General features: G+C 47.2%; 1 protein-coding gene across 2 annotated transcripts in view; it reads right to left on the bottom strand.

Annotated features, from left to right (window-relative positions):
- The window catches only part of LOC147106132 (cystine/glutamate transporter-like), an 86810-nt gene extending 77918 nt beyond the window's left edge, over nt 1–8892 (bottom strand). The window contains exons 1-2 of one of the 2 annotated variants that reach the window (XM_086008943.1): nt 8679–8892; nt 8057–8131 (exon numbers count right to left, since the gene is read on the bottom strand). In XM_086008943.1, coding sequence (XP_085865069.1) covers nt 8057–8063 — 7 coding nt within the window. In that variant the 5' untranslated portion in view covers nt 8064–8131; nt 8679–8892. Of the gene's footprint in view, nt 1–8056; nt 8413–8678 lie in introns of those variants that run through there. The other variant, XM_086008942.1, reaches the window with a different exon arrangement.
- Between the last annotated feature and the right edge of the window lie 8023 nt (nt 8893–16915).

Raw genomic sequence — 16915 nt, 5'->3', positions numbered from 1 at the left:
ATATAAAATGCTGTGGCAAAGCCATCAAGAGACTCTTGCAGTAACGTTTATAATTGTCTTTAACCATAGTTGTTACCTTTAAGTGTTTGCTCTGTTCAAACAGCGCGGGATCGGTAAAATCGCGATCTGACGCGATGACGTCATCACGCAGGTCACGTGACGTTCCCAACGGCGGATCATCAGCCTTCTGGAGAACTCCCCGACCGCTGACGAGTTTGTCGCCATCAAGACACGGCTGCTGCAGGTATTTGGCCTTACAAAGGTGGAGCGCACTCGCCGTCTACTTACACTACCCGGGTTAGGCAACTCCAAACCCTCGGAACTAATGAGCCACATGCTAACGCTCCTGGGGTCTGAACCCCAATGTTTCCTGTTTCGCGAGCTGTTTCTTAGTCAGCTTCCCGAACAGGTCCAAGCAGCCCTCGCCAGGTCGGACACCGGGGATTGCACCGCGCTCGCCGAAGAGGCGGATAAAATATACGTGGTCCGACAGCAATACTGCACCATACAGTACCATTCCCCCACCCCCACACCGTGCTCCTCCCGGCCCACGATCATCGGCCGAGTACCATCCCCCCACACCGTGCTCCTCCCAGCCCACGATCATCGGCCGAGTACCATCCCCCCACACCGTGCTCCTCCCGGCCCACGATCATCGGCCGTGTACCATCCCCCCACACCGTGCTGCTCCCAGCCCACAATCGTCGGCCGAGCCCAGCCTGACCCCTCCTCCCTTACTGCTCCGGCCCGCGATCTTCTGCTGAATCTGACCCGACCCCCCTGCCCCGCTTGCTGCTCCGGCTGACCCTGGCTCCATGCGATCCCTCCCTCCCGTCTCTGTGCAGCCAAATGCCACAGGCCTGCCCGTCTGGTGCCAGCCAGACAGCCTCTCAATCAGGTTGGCTGCTGGTGGGAAACAGAGGCCTCGCATACAATTCAGGCCCTGCCATTCTCTCGGGTTTCCTGACCGCCTTGGAGCCCCCTGCCCCCAACCCGACTTCCCCATTAAAATTCAGCCCGATGTGTCAGTGCATTGATATAATGCACAGCAAGAAACATGGAGAAAGCCACCTGCCTCCACTCATCACCTCCTGGCACACTGCGGCATGCTATCTGAACTGTATCTCTATGCTTGGTTGGGGTAAATGTGCAATTGAGTTTTTAAAAATAAATATAAAACGCTGTGGCAAAGCCATAAAGAGACTCTTGCAGTAACGTTTATAATTGTCTTTAACCATAGTTGTTACCTTTAAGTGTTTGCTCTGTTCAAACAGCGCGGGATCGATAAAATCGCGATCTGACGCGATGACGTCATCACGCGGGTGACGTGACGTTCCCAACGGCGGGAAACGTCAGGGGGGTAGGGCGTTTCAGTCAGTCCTCGTGGATCCAGCTAGTGTACAGACCTGTGTGGAGTTTCTCCTGCGTTCTTTTGTTTGTAACTGTTTCAGTACATTAAACCACGTTTGTTTAACTGTCAGTTTCAACCGCAGTATTTTCATAGCAGTGTGAAGACACCTACAATGCATTCTTTATCCAAATATACTTAATGATGATTTATTTTAAAACTCAACTTCCTGCACAATTTTCAATTCCAACTCAAACTCAAACACTGGGCAGTCCCCAAGGCAGCCAATGCAACAGAGATTTCTGAGTACAGTTCCAAGAATAGACATATAGGAACAGGAGTCGGCTATTCAGCCTCACGAGCCTGTTCTGCCATTCAATTAAATCATGGCTGATCTTTATTTAGTTGTTGCGTGTTTCACTTAATCTATCAATATCTCTTTGTAATTTTATGCTTCCATCTACACTGCTTACAATACCGCCTATCTAATCAGAAATGGGGATGTTCGCTGATGACTGCACAGTGTTCAGTGCCATTCACAACTCCTCAGATAATGAAGCAGTCCATGCCCGCATGCAACAAGACCTGGCTGACGTTCAGGCTTGGGCTGATAAGTGGCAGGTAACATTCGCGCCACAGAAGTGCCAGGCAATGACTATCGCCAACAAGAGAGAGTCTAACCTCCGCCCCTTGACATTCAATGGCATTACCATCGCCGAATCCCCCACCATCAACATCCAGGGGGGTCACCATTGACCAGAAACTTAACTGGACCAGCCACATAAATACGGTGGCAACAAGAGCAGGTCAGAGGCTAGGTATTCTGTGGCGAGTGTCTTACCTCCTGACTCCCCAAAGTCTTTCCACCATCTATAAGGCACAAGTAAGGAGTGTGATGGAATACTCTCCACTTGCCTGGATGAGTGCAGCTGCAACAACACTCAAGAAGCTCGACACCATCCAGGACAAAGCAGCCCGCTTGATTGCCACCCCATCCACCACCTTAAACATTCATTCCCTGCACCACCAGCGCACCGTGGCTACAAGATGCACTGCAACAACTCGCCAAGGCTTCTTCGGCAGCACCTCCCAAACTCGCAACCTCTACCACCTAGAAGGACAAGGGCAGCAGATGCATGGGAACACCACCACCTCCAAGTTCCCCTCCAAGTCACACACCTTCCTGACTTGGAAATATATTGCTGATCCTTCATCGTCGCTGGGTCAAAATCCTGGAACTCCCTATCTAACAGCACTGTGGGAGTACCTTCATCACACGGACTGCAGCGGTTCAAGAAGGCGGCGCACCACCACCTTCTCAAGGGCAACTAGGGATGGGCAATAAATGCTGGCCTTGCCAGCGACATCCACACCCCGTAAAAAAAAATCTTTGTGTCATCAGCAAACTTGAATAAACCGTTTATAAATATGGTGAATAGTTGAGGCCCCAACACAGATCCCTGTGGGACACCACTAGTCCTGCCAATTGGAGTCCTGCCCATTATCCCTACTCTCTGTCTACTGCTGCTCAGCCATCCTAACCAGGTCATTAATTTGCCTTCAATTCCATGAGCTTCAACTTTAGCTAACAGTCTCTTATGAGGGACTTTATGAAATGCCTTCTGGAAGTCCACATAAATAACATCCATAGACATTCCCCTGTCCATTACTTTAGTCACCTCTTCAAAGCATTCGATCTGATTCATCAGGCATAACCTACACTTTACAAATCCATGCTGGCTTTCTCTGACCAGCTGAAAATTTTCAAGGTATTCAGTCACCCTATCCTTAATTACAGACTCTAGGGGGGAAAAATTGGGTTGCTTTGCGCCTCCCATTTGCACCCCAGGGGGACCCTAACAGGGTGCAAAGCCCCTAGTGCCTGGGTGCGACGCCGTTATCGCCTCCCGTGAAATTCAGTGGGAGGTTAGCGACGGCGGTAGCCGCTAGCACCCCACCTCTGGTGATAACATCACCGCTGTGCGCAATGCCCTGCTCGTGCCCTGGCCACAAACTTCAGTTGCGGCTCCTGACCTACCATCGGAAGCTATGTCCAACAGGGTCAGGGTGGTGTTTTTGCGGCCACGGCGGCACAAATTAAAGGGCAGGTGACAGGCGGCCATTGTTTTTGGGCCGCCTGCCAGCACCTGCCCCCTTTCGCTTCCTCATGCGATCGCTCAGCCCAGCACTCCTCTTGAGTGCCAGACTGTTTATCCGGCACCCCGCTCCCCAGTGGTCCAGCAGGGCCCTGGTGCCCGCTGCACTAGGCCCCTCCCCTTTAATCAGGGGAGGAAGGCCTGTAATACCGCGGTGCTACGCGTTGACGCGCGTGGCGCTGTTGCACGTAGCACCGTTGCACGTAGCACCGCGATATTGAATGGTAGCGCCCCAGGAAGGAGAGGGAGCGCCTCCTGCTTGGGGTGCTACCACTCAATTTACGGAGCAGGGACGCTGACTGTTTTGGGGCGGTAAGAGTAGTGCCCCGGCGAAGTCAGTGCCCCAAAGGGGGCGCGACCGAATTTTTTCCCCCTATTAATTTCTCAACAACAGATGTTTCCCCCTCTCACCTTTCTTAAATAGCGGAGTGATGTGTACAATTTTCCAATCTAGAATTGAGAGAACTTTGGAAGATTATAGTTAGTATCTGCAATGTTCTCACCTGCTTCCTTTAAAACCCTGGAGTGAAAACCATCTGGTCTTGGGGATTTGTCACTCTTTAGTGCCCTTATTTCCTTCATTACTGCTATTTTGCTTATGTTAATTTTGGCATGTCCCCGTCCCTGATTCAATATTAGTTTCCTTGTGATGTCCGGCATGCTATCCTCTTCCTCTACTGTAAATACTGACATAAAGTCAACATGTTTGCCATTTCCTGATTTTCATTTACAGTATCACCGTTATCAGTTTAAGGGGCTCACATTGTTCCTGACCATTCTCTTTTTCCTAAAATAACTGTGAAAAAATAATTCTGTTGATTTTGATATCCCTTGCAAGTTTCTTTTCATACTCCTTTTATAGCTCTTGCTATCTGTTTTGTCACCTTTTGTTGTTCTTTGTACCTTTCCCAGGTGCTTTTCCTGTTAGTTTTATGTTGTCCCTCACCTCTTTTGTCATCCAAGGCTGTTCTCTCTGGCAAGTAGAGGTCTTTTAAAATTAAAGTGTAATCCAAGTGCAATGGATGGTTCAAAGGGACAAATGAATGAGACCACCCCCAGCCCCACCGCCCCCCACCCCCCACCCCTGTCGCTGCCTCCCCCCCACCCCCACCTGTTGCACACTTTGGGCTGGATTTTGCTGACCTTGGCGGGTCCGTGGCGGGCAATGTCGGTGGCGGGTCCCCCGACTGATGGCTCCATCCCACTCTGTAGAATGACTTTCCATTGATTGGGCTTGTTAAGCCCGCCCAGCGCATTTCCCGACCAATTAGAGGAAGTGGGTCTGCTGACGTCATTCATGACGTGTCATCAGCTGGTATCCTTAAAGGAACCAGGGGGCCAACTTTCTTTTGACATTTGTTCTATCGCTGTTCTACATCATTGAGGTGCTGCAAACACTGACAAGCACTGCGCAGAGGTGCAGGGCTGCAAACATTTCAATGATCTCAGTAGATCACGAAACGTTAGTACAAAGCCACACTCAACCTCATCGTCCTGTGCCTCTCATCACATCTCCATCACTCTGCCTTCCCTACCCTACTCCTGCACATCCTTACTCACACCAACTTACCTTGCACCTCCACCCATCCCTCTCTCTCTATCTATATTATCACTTCCCTCTCTCACTAGCCACCCCTCACACTCACCCTCATCCTAGTGCAATCATACCAACGAACAACACACAAGGGTAGGCACTTGGGTGTTTTATGCAATGTTCATGTAAAGTTTCTGTTAATGTGGTGTCAAACATTGAAACCTTTATTTTCAACACTTTATGTTCTTGGAATGATTTGTGTGCACCTTTGGAAGTGTATTAGTGAGTTGCAGTGAATGGTGAGACATAACGGTAACATCCACAATGGTGATGAGTGTGAAAGGAATGGCTTGGGCATTGTAGGGATGCTTTATGGTGTTGATGTGGGGTGGTGCCAACCTGGCGCATCATGTGGGAGCCAGGGTGTACAGTGTCAAGTGAAGTAAATCTGGCCATGGTGAGGCCATCCCTGGCCTTCCAGGCAGCAATGTTGTCGGGTGCTGATTCCCTGTGTCCTGTGCAGCATCAGTTGATTGCGGAAAAGGTTGGTGTTATTGTTGGTGATGCTGGTGTGCCTGGTGATGCTGGTGTGCCTGGTGATGCTGGTGTTGGGGCTGATCGTGTGGGATTCTGAGGACCAAGGTGAGAGAGTTTCAAGGGCACCCATGCTGATGGAATAGATGGCAGGTGAAGTACAGATGACAGAAGCGATCTGTCAATGATGGGAGAGGTAATGAGGTCAGGCTGGATGGAGATTTGTGTAAAGATTTGCAGCATCCTGAATCTGTAGTGGAAATGCAGTTTAGAGAAACTTGTGGCTAAGGGAACATTTCTCAATCAGCTGGGAGCTTTGACTTGACATTTGAAGCTGTCAACTCATCAGCTGATTCAATGGCCACTGACCTCCTGCCTCAGCTTCACAGACAATGTCTGGGTACATCGGGAAACTGGTGGATGACCTGTCAAATCCAAAAAGCTGGGAAAAACCATTGATAAGTGGCTGTAAATAAGCCACTAACGATTTTAATTGCCTCCCCTGCCACTGCATGTCGGGTCTGCTCAGCGCTGACAGACCCGACATTTGGTAAAGGCGCATGGCAATGGGCTCACAGTGGGGTCCTGACCCACTGGGGAAAAAAACGCTTTCTCACCCGACCTGCCACCGATCGCGCCCGCTGACCCCCCACAAAATCCAGCCGTGTGTGTGGACTTGCATGTTTTGAAAAAAAGGCTCTTCAAATATTTGCGTACAAGTGATTAATGTGCTTGGACGTGTTTACAATAAGTGGGTTAAGGCTTTAGTTAAGATATGGAAGAAAGAAATTACATATAAACAAGTTAAGTTTTCATGTGCTAATTTGTGAAGAGTCTAATTTTAAGCCAATGGACCTGTATCTACCTGTGCCGGCATTCTGTGCTACAGCACACAGAGACATCAATCTGCTGTATCACAATAGCTAGACACATCCAATCTGGTCAATTACCACCCCATCAGTCTACCCTCAATCATCAGCAAAGTGATGGAAGTTGTCATCGACAGTGCTATCCAGTGGCACTTACTCACCAATTACCTGCTTGCCGATGCTCAGTTTGGGTTCCGCCAAGTCCACTCAGATCCAGACCTCATTACAGCCTTGGTCCAAACATGGACAAAAGTGCTGAATTCTAGAGGTGAGATGAGAGTGAGTGGCCTTGACATCAAGGCAGCATTTGACCGAGTCTGGCATCAAGGAGCCCTAGTAAAATTGAAGTTAATGGAAATCAGGGGGGAAACTCTCCACTGGCTGGAGTCATACCTAGCACAAAGGAAGGTGGTTGTTGGAGGCAAATCATCTTAGCCCCAGGACATCACTGCAGGAGTTCCTCAGGGCAGTGTCCGAGGCCCAACCATCCTCAGCTGCTTCATCAATGACCTTCCCTCCATCATAAGGTCAGAAGTGGGATATTCATTGATAATTGCACAGTGTTCGGTTCCATTTGCAACTCCTCAGATAATGAAGCAGTCCATGCACGCATGCAACAAGACCTGGACAACATTCAGGCTTGGGCTGATAAGTGACAAGTAACAATCTTGCACACATGTGCAAGGCAATTGTAGTGTATGTACCCGTCTACCTTTAAGGGAACGATTGAGTGTAACCGTTCACCTTTAAGAGAACTACTTTAGGTGTGGCACTATTTGATTGGCTTCTGTATACGGTAATACCGACAGTGACCACACCAGTATATAAGTGATGTTACAGGATAACTAGGGCAGATTCGCCCTGACCTCTGAATAGTAAAGACCTGTTTGTTTGTACTTCAAAAGTCTGTGTATTTATTTACTGCACAACCCACAGACTTTACAGCAATGACTATCTCCAACAAGAGGGCATGGTAGCATAGTGGTTATGTTACTGAACTAGTAATCCAGAGATAGCAGGTCAGCCTGATTGACAGGCTGGCTTCCAATTGGGCAGGGAATGCAAATTGGCTGCCGTGTTTCTCACGTTACAACAGTGACTCCACTTCAAAAGTACTTCATTGGTGGTAAAGTGCTTTGAGATGTCCGGTGGTCGTGAAAGGCGCTATATAAATGTAAGTCTTTCTTTCTTTCTTGCGGACCCCCGGTTGAGAACCCCTGATCTACAAGATGCACTGCAGCAACTCGCCAAGGCTTCTTCAACAGCACCTCCCAAACCCACAAGCTCTTCCACCTAGAAGGACAAGGGCAGCAGTCGCATGGGAACACCACCACCTCCAAGTTCCCTCCAAGTCACACACCATCATGACTTGGTCATATATCGCCGATCCTTCATCGTCGCTGGGTCAAAATCCTGGAACTCCCTACCTAACAGCACTGTGGGAGTACCTTCACCACACGGATTGCAGCAGTTCAAGAAGGCAGCTCACCACCACCTTCTCAAGGGCAATTAAGGATGGGCAATAAATGCTGACCTTGCCAGCGACATCTACACCCTGTGAATGAATTTTAAAAACTCAATAAGAATTGCTTTATAAGAAAAATGGTGCACTCACCAAACATTGAAAGTATTCCACAGGCCAGCCAGATCACCAGGGATGTCCCGACATTCCCAGAATTTATCAGAACTCCTTTTGGTGAAATAAATATACCACTGCCTATTATTGTACCAATTAACAACGAAATAGCTCGGAGCAAGCTAATTTTTTTCCTCAAAAACACGCCTTGTTCCTTAGGCTCAATTTTACTTTTTATGTTTTCTGAAGCACTTTCCATGATTTGAAAAAAATAAACCAACTAAAAAAGTGATCTGGTCAAATTTTAAAAAAATCTTTTAACGTTTCTGCTGTTAAATGTTTTGTAGTACAAAGTATTCTTGTTTGCAGAGCGACAGAAGCTCCAATCCGCTCCACTATGCCAACAGAAAGAAATGATAAACTTGGAGCTCTTTGAAAGCAACTGCAGTTTGGCAAGAATTCCCCCAAAGAATGGAACAAAGCCAAGAGAGTCTTCCAAAAGAAAACTAAAGGAATGAGAATTAATTTTCCAAATAAAGTTCAATGGGTTGATGCACAAAAAAAATCTCATTAAACAATAAGTTTACCAGGCTTGACCACGTTGTCACTTTCTCACAAGAAATGCAAAATAAAAACATAAAAACATAAACACTATACTGACCATTAATAATTGCTAAATACGAGCGTGCAGGTGCTGAGATGAACTCTCAGGTTTTTCTTTTCTCTTCCTGTTGCTCTGTGATCTTAGCTCCAAGTGCAATAGCAGCAATGCTTCACATTTGTGACTAATTAGCCATTTCTGTCGGCTAACTTTTTTCTCCTTTCCTAAGTATACTGTTCAGTGTTCAGTGTCAGCTTAGCTCAGTTGGTAGCACTCTTACCTCTGAGTCAGAAGATTGTGGGTTCAACTTCCATACCCCAGTGCAGTACTGAGCGAGAACTGCTCTGTTGGCAGTGCTGTCTTTCAGATGAGATGTCAACGCAAGGCTCTATCTGCCAGTTCCAGTATCCTCACTCTAGTTGTTTTGTGCCGTAGACAATTACAACCATTATTCTCAGCACAGCAAGATCCCCATCTTGGCTATGCCAATGTGGGATTTTGCTGAGGGAATGCCAGCCATTCTCCTACAGAATAATTGATTGTTTTGTTAAAGGAAATGCCATGGATGTTGGGTATATGGATTTTCAAAAGGAGTTTGATACGCTTGTGGATAAAATTAAGGCACACAGCATTAAAGGGAGTGTTTCAGCATGGATAGCAAGTTGCAAACAGATAGAAAATAGAGAAAAGTGGTTAATGGATGTTTTTTGGATTGGTGGATGTAAACAGTGGGGTCCCCCAGGAGTCAATTTTAGGACACAAAAATAGGGAGCATATGAAGAGAATTGTAAGTGACTTTTGGAGGACATAGGCATTGTTAATAGATGGGTGAAAAGATGTCAGATTAAATTTACTGCGGTAAAATGCAAGATAATATCTTTTGGGTGGATGAATAAAGAGAGGCCATTTAAACTAAAAGTAAAAGGTGAAAAGCAACAGAGGGAAAAAAGGACAGGGTTCAGATATATACATTAAAGGTGACGGGACAAGTTGGTAAAGCTGTAAAAAAGCATACAAGAACATAAGACCATAAGAAATAGGAGCAGGAGTAGGCCATTCGGCCCCTCGAGCCTGCTCCGCCATTCAATAAGATCATGGCCGATCTTCTATCGCAACTCCATTTTCCTGCACTATCCCCATATCCCATGATTCCCTTAATATCCAAAAATTTATCGATCTCTGTCTTGAATATACTCAATGACTGAGCCTCCACAGCCCTCTGGGGTAGAGAATTCCAAAGATTCACCACCCTCTGAGTGAAAAAATTTCCCATCATCTCAGTCCTAAATGGCTGACCCCTTATTCTGAGACTGTGACCCCTGGTTCTCAACTCCCCAGCCAGGGGAAACATCCTCCCTGCATCTACCCTATCAAGCCCTATAAGAATTTTGTACGTTTCAATGAGATCATCTCTCATTCTTCTAAACTCTCGTCTAGTCTACTCAATCTTTCCTCATACGACAATCCCTCCATCCTAGGAATCAGTCTGGTGAACCTTCGTTGCACTCCCTCGATGGCAAGCACATCCTTCATTAGGTAAGGAAACCAAAACTGTACACAATACTCCAGGTGTGGTCTCACCAAGGCCCTTTATAATTGCAATAAGACGTCTTTACTCTTATACTCAAAACCTCTTGTAATAAAGGCCAGCATACAATTTGCTTTCCTAATTGCTTGCTGTACCTGCATGTTAACTTTCAGTAATTTGTGTACAAGGACACCCAGGTCCCTCTGAACACCAACATTTCCCAATCTCTCACCATTTAAAAAATACTCTGCTTTTCTATTTTTCCTACCAAAGTGGATAACTTCACATTTCTCCACATTATATTCCATTTGCCATGTTCTTGCCCACTCACTAAGCCTGTCTATATCCCCTTGAAGCCTCCTTGCATCCTCCTCACAACTTACATTCCCACCCAACTTTGTATCATCAGCAAACTTGGATATATTACATTTGGTCCCCTCATCCAAATCATTGATATAGATTGTGAATAGCTGAGGCCCAAGCACTGATCCTTGCGGTACCCCACTAGTTATAGCCTGCCAACCTGAAAATGACCCGTTTATTCCTACTCTCTGTTTTCTGTCCGTTTCCAATCCTCAATCCATGCCAGTATATTACCCTCAATCCCATGAGCTGTAATTTTGTTTAATAACCTCTTGTGTGGCACTTTATCGAATGCCTTCTGAAATTCCAAATACATCACATCCACTGGTTCCCCCCTATCTATTCTGCTGGTTACAACCTCAAAAAACTCTAACAGATTTGTCAAACATGATTTTCCTTTCATAAATCCGTGTTGACTCTGCCTAATCCTATTAATATTTTCTAAGTGCCCTGCTACCACGTCCTTAATAATAGATTCTAGCATTTTCCCTACTACCGATGTCAGGCTAACTGGTCTGTAGTTCCCCGTTTTCTTTCTCCCTCCTTTCTAAATAGTGGGGTTACATTTGCTACCTTCCAATCCGCGGGAACCGTTCTAGAATCTATGGAATTTTGGAAAATGACAACCAATGCATTCACTATCTCTATAGCCACCTCTTTCAAAACTCTAGGATGTAGGCCATCAGGTCCAGGGGATTTATCAGCTTTCAGTTGCATTAATTTCTCCAGTACTATTTTTTGACTAATACTAATTTCTTTCAGTTCCTCATTCTCGCTAGAACCTTGGGTTCTCCACTATTTCCGGGAAGTTTTATGTGTCTTCTTCCCTGAAGACAGACACAAACGCCGCAATTTTGTTTGAGGAGGCGGGTTGGAGTCGGGTTACCTGGTGGGTGGGTTCCGGTCCCACTGCCGGTTTCAGCCACTCCCAAATCATGATTTTAAATGAATCATTAAGCCTGCCGTGCACGCTGCCCAGCCCAATCAGTGGGTGCGGGTCTGCTGCTCGCCTCTGCTGGCGTCATTGATTCAGTTGTTTTTAAGGGGTCCATGTAGCCTTTGCTTTTCATTACATTTGTGCTGCTCATGAAAATGTCCAGGTTGACCATGACTGCTGCAAGAGCAAAGACTGCTCCTCGTTTTGATGATGACTCCCTCCAAGCTCTTGTGGAGGGCGCAGGGAGATTCTGTTCCCTCCTGATGGCTGGAGGAAGCCTCCTCAGCAGACAAAGGCAGTGACGTAAGAAAACTACTAGGCACTTGGTCTGAGTATTAAACAAGGCTTTAATCAACTGTTTTTCAACATGAAGATCTAGTTGTGTCCTTCACTGGTTCCTGTTAAAGAATGTCCTGAGCAAGTTGGTCCCATGCCCGAGCATTTATATTCTCCCTGGACAGCGCCACCAGCAGGCCGCCCAGTATTATTTCAGAAGTCATTTCCCATGAATGACAAGATTCATGTCAGGCAGCCTGGCTGCAAATTGCTGAGGAGGTAAGCACAAGGTCCTTGGGCACATGCACGTGGGTGCAGTGCTGAAAACGGTTCAATTATCTGCTACGCTCAGCCAAAGTGAGTATAATATCACACTTGCCTTCAATCTGCTTCCCATCTCTTCTCATCACCAGCACACTGCATTGTCAGCCTACTCCTCCACATCCCACCTTACCCTTACTTCCCTTGCACCCTTACCTATCCCTCTCTCTCTATGTACTGAATCACTTCACCATCTTACAATGTACCCCTCTCACTCACTCTCACTGTTATGCAATGACAACAACTAACAACGCACATGGAGGCACCTTCGCCTTGGCACCTCGCTCCATCTTGGTCTCCCTCTAAGCTTCTATGTTATGGATTCTTCACACTCAGTCCATCAATCTCACTGAAATTCCACTTGTGTCCCTCCTTGCAGGAAAAGATAGCCCACAATAAGAGGGAGAGAGGGAGGACAGGAGGAGGTCCACCATCCCTGGCCACTTTGACAAGCGCTGAGGAGGCTGCTCATGACATCGTGGGAGGTGGCGAGGAGCTGGAAATGGGGGACGGAGAGACGGGCGCACTAGAGGAAGCTGGTGACAGAATAGATTTGCAACCCTCTCGTTTAGATTTCATGAGTGACTAAAATGGCATCTGATGTTCATAGAGATTGACTTCTGATCATCTGCACAATAGGATGTGTCTGCTATCTAAATATCACATGTCTAACTCATGCCTTTACTCCCTCACAGGACCATCGAGAGCCTCCCTCCCCACTGTCCATGAGGAAGAGCCAGACGACTCCTTGGAGGAACCTGCAGCCTCTGAGGGAGCAATGTCACCAGAAATCAGCGCACCCAGCACCAGCGCAGAAATGCACACCTCGGTGGGTCCTTTGCGAGATAGAGTAGTGTTGTCACCTGGTGTATCACAGCTCACAAGTGAGCATCAGCAGATGGTGGAGACAGCGACAGCAGTGGAGAGTCCTCGTCGGAGGGTGCTGGATGCTCCTAGCTCTGCTCAGCTGCATGTAGATGCTGTGCCTCTGGGGCCATCCAGAAAGAGAGCGGTGCTGGAACTTCAGGAACAAGTGCAGGAGTCTCGGACAGATTTTGTATCCACGGTAACTGCAAGTGTGCAGAGAATGGAGAAGTCCATCTCCAACATGAGCACTGCCTTGGTGGAAGCAATGGCGCATGAACATGCTGCCATGGAAAGGGTGGCAACCTCCATGGAGAACATAAATCGCCAGACTCAGCAGAGCATGTGACTCTTCTAACTAGATGGACTGCTATGGAGGATAGATGGACATCTATTGAGGAGAGTCACCAGAGGTACATGGATGTCCCCGTTATGAGGACTGTCAGTACAGAGACGGGTCCTCATGGCCCCACTGATGTACACCAAGGTGCTCTCCAGCCACTGGCTAGCACTGAAGTGCGGGTGACCCATGAGAGGGATGTTGGTGGCTGACAACAAGTGTGGGCTCCTCTTCAAGTGCTCACACGACCATGCCACTGCGGGGCCCTGGGTCAGAGCCCCAGATTCCGCACCCAACTGAGATGGCCGTCTCAGCCCCTGCACAGTAGCAGGAGGAGCAGACTGTTGCGGAGCCCTCCTGGGCTCCCAAACCCAGAGGACCCCCGCCAAAGGCGTCTAAGTAGGCACAGCATAAAAGTGAGCAAGGTGCCTCTACATCTGCTGAAGCCACAGGGGAAGCACCACATAGAAGCATGCGTAAGAGAAAGTTAACACACAAATTGTCATAAGGGTAGTCACTTGGGTGTTTTCTTGTGTTACAAAGTAGTGTTTGTCATCCTGATTGTAACTTTATTAAACAAAAGTGATGGCAAACATTTGAAGGTTTGGCCTATGTGTGCTGAGAAATGGAAGTTGCAACGTGAGGGCTCAGGGCAACTTACATTTATAATGATGGTGGTGAGAGTGATAGGAAAGCACGGTTTATTGGACAGATGATGTATGGCGTGTAAAGAAGGTCATCCAGACATTCATCTCCATCTGTCAGCCACATGTGGTTGAAGCATAAGCTTACGCAAATCTGGCATGGATGAGTGCATCCCTTGCCTGACAGCCAGCAATGTGGTCACCTGCTGCTGATGGCATTGGCACATCCGGCCCTGCAAGGTGTCCCCCATCTGCCGCCTCCTGCTCTTCTTCCTCCTCTTTCTCATCCTCCTCCTCCTTCTCTTCTTCCGAGGAGGCTCTGCACTGTGCCACTTGTTCCTCAGGCAGCGGTAAGCCATGCTGCTGTGCGATGTTGTGCAGGGTACAGCAGACCACGATGATTCTGGACAACCTGGCAGGTGCGTACTGTAGGGCTCCACCATATCTGTCGAGGCATCTGAATTGCATTTTGAGCAAGCTGATGTTTTGCTCTCTGATGCTTCTGGTGGAAATGTGGCTGAGATTGTACTGCTCCTCAGCCTCATCTGATGGCCTCCTCATCGGTGTCATGAGCCACTTTTTCAGGGGATAGCCCTTGTCGCCAAATAGCGAAAGTTGGGTTGGCGGATTGAAGAGCTGAGGCACAGTGGACTGCCGCAGGATGAAGGAGTCATGGCAACTGCCAAGGTACTTGGCGCAAACATGCATAATGTTCTTCCTGTGGTTACACACCAGCTGGATGTTAAGGGAGTGGAAGCCCTTGCAGTTGACAAATACAGTTGCATTGTGATGGGGTGCCCTAATGGCCACAAGTGTACAGTCTATGACGCACTGCACCCTTGGGAAGCCTGCCATATTTGCAAATCCAACTGCACGCGCGGCTACACTTGCTTCATCCATGGAGAAGTTGAAGTAATTGTGCGACTTTGCAAAGAGGGCATCGATAACCTGCGTGATGCAAGTGTGTGTGGCCAACTGGGAGATGCCCCTGATGTATGCTGCTGATCCCTGGAAGGACCCCGAAGCAAAGAAGTTGAGGGCAGTGGTGACTTTGACAGCCACTGGTAAGGGGTGTCCACCCGCTCCTCTGGGCTGCAGGTGTTGGTGCAGCATTGTGCAGATGTCAGCGACTACTTCTCGCGAAAGTCTCAGCCTCCTTTGGCACTGCTGTTCACTCATGTTGAGGAAGCTCATCCTCGGCCTATAAACCCTGGGGGTATCTCCTGCGGTGAGGTACAGCCCTGCGCTGATGCCCTCTGCCCTGTGCATCATCAGGTGGGTGAGGAGAAGGTTGGCGCTCCTGTTGTTGCTGCTGCTGGCGTGACTGGTCCTGCTGCTGCCACGGCCACTCCTCCGCCGATTCTGATGACCAGGATGAGAGGATATAAATGGTTCCCATTCCGCTGCTATATATCTCAGTTGAGGAATAGATGTGGCAAGCGCTCAGTCAAAGTGACCAGAGGGTATTCCAAGGAGGTCACACTGTAGATGGATCTGAGCTTGAACACTCACAAGATCAGTAGAGCTGCAAAATGTTTCCCAAAACCTCAAACCACAAAGTTCTGGCCTCTGAAACTCAGCCATGTTGTAGGAGCACTTTTATGCTGCAGGAGCAGCTGCCAAAAATTCATCTACTTGCTGAACCCGGCACAATGCAGCTGGTGTGTTTGTCGCACGACAGACAACACGCTGAAAATGTTCAAAAATCGGAATAGGCAGTTAAAATGGTATTATCTAAGTGCCTCTCCTGCCGTTTGGTGTCGGGTCTGATCGGGACTCGCAGCCGCGACACTTGGCAAAGTAGTGTGGAGGCGAGATGGCGGTGGGATCACAACCCACCATCAATCATTTAGATTTTTACTCCCAACCCGCCTCCAAACCCGCCCTCTGAGCGCCGGCAAAATCGCGGCCAAAGTATTTGTTTAATTTCTCTGCTATTTCCATATTCCCCATTATAATTTCTCCTGTCACAGCCTGCAAGGGACCCACATTTACTTTTGCTAATCTTTTCCTTTTTACGTACCTATAGCTGCATCTACAATATGTTTTTATGTCTCTCGCTAGTTTACTCTCATATTCTATTTTCCCTTTCTTCATCAATCTCTTGGTCCCCCTTTGTTAAATTCTAAAATCTTCCCAATCTTCAGGCTTACTACTCTTTTTGGCAACATTATAAGCCTCTTCCTTTGATCTAATACTATCTTTAACTTCTCTTGTTAGCCACGGTTGGACCACTTTTCCTGTGGGGTTTTTGTGTCTTAAAGGAATGTATATTTGTTGTAAATTATGTATTAATTCTTTAAACGCTAGCCATTGCTTCTAATGTACCTTTTAATATAGTTTCCCAATCTGCCTTAGCTAACTCGCCCCTCATACCTAGGTAGTTTGCTTTGTTTAGATTTAAGACCCTAGTTTCAGATTTAACCATGTCACTTTCAAACTCAATATAAAATTCTATCATATTATGGTCATTCTTCCCTTAAGGCCCCTTTACTACAAGGTTATTCATTAACCCTTTCTCATTGCACAATACTAGATCTAAAATAGCCTGTTCCCTACTTGGTTCCTCAACATACTGATCTAGAAAACTATCTTGCATACATTCCATGAATTCGTCCTCCACACTCTTACTGCAAATTTAGTTTGTCCAGTCTATATGTAAATTAAAGTCCCCCATATTCACTGTATTACCCTTGTTACCTGTGTCTCTAATTTCCTGATTTATACTCTGCCCTACATTACAACTACTGTTTGGGGGCCTATAAACAACTCCCACCAATGTTTTCTGCCCCTTGGTGTTTCTTAGCTCAACCTAAACTGATTCTACTTCTTGATTTTCGGAGCTAAGATCCTTTCTCTCTAATGTCTTTATCCCAACCTTTATTATCAGGGCTACCCCTCCTCCTTTTCCATTTTGCCTATCTCTTCTAAAAGTTAAGTTTCCTGGAATATTTAGTTCCCAACCTTGGCCACTTTGCAACCAAGTTTCTATTATGGCTATTAGATCAAACCTGTTCATTTCTA

This window comes from Somniosus microcephalus, chromosome 16 (assembly GCF_052327205.1).
Source record: "Somniosus microcephalus isolate GS21.2 chromosome 16, FLI_Smic_1.0, whole genome shotgun sequence".
NCBI lineage: Eukaryota > Metazoa > Chordata > Chondrichthyes > Squaliformes > Somniosidae > Somniosus > Somniosus microcephalus.
Note: the sequence above shows the minus strand (reverse complement) of the source record. Positions and strands in the feature narration are given on the sequence as shown.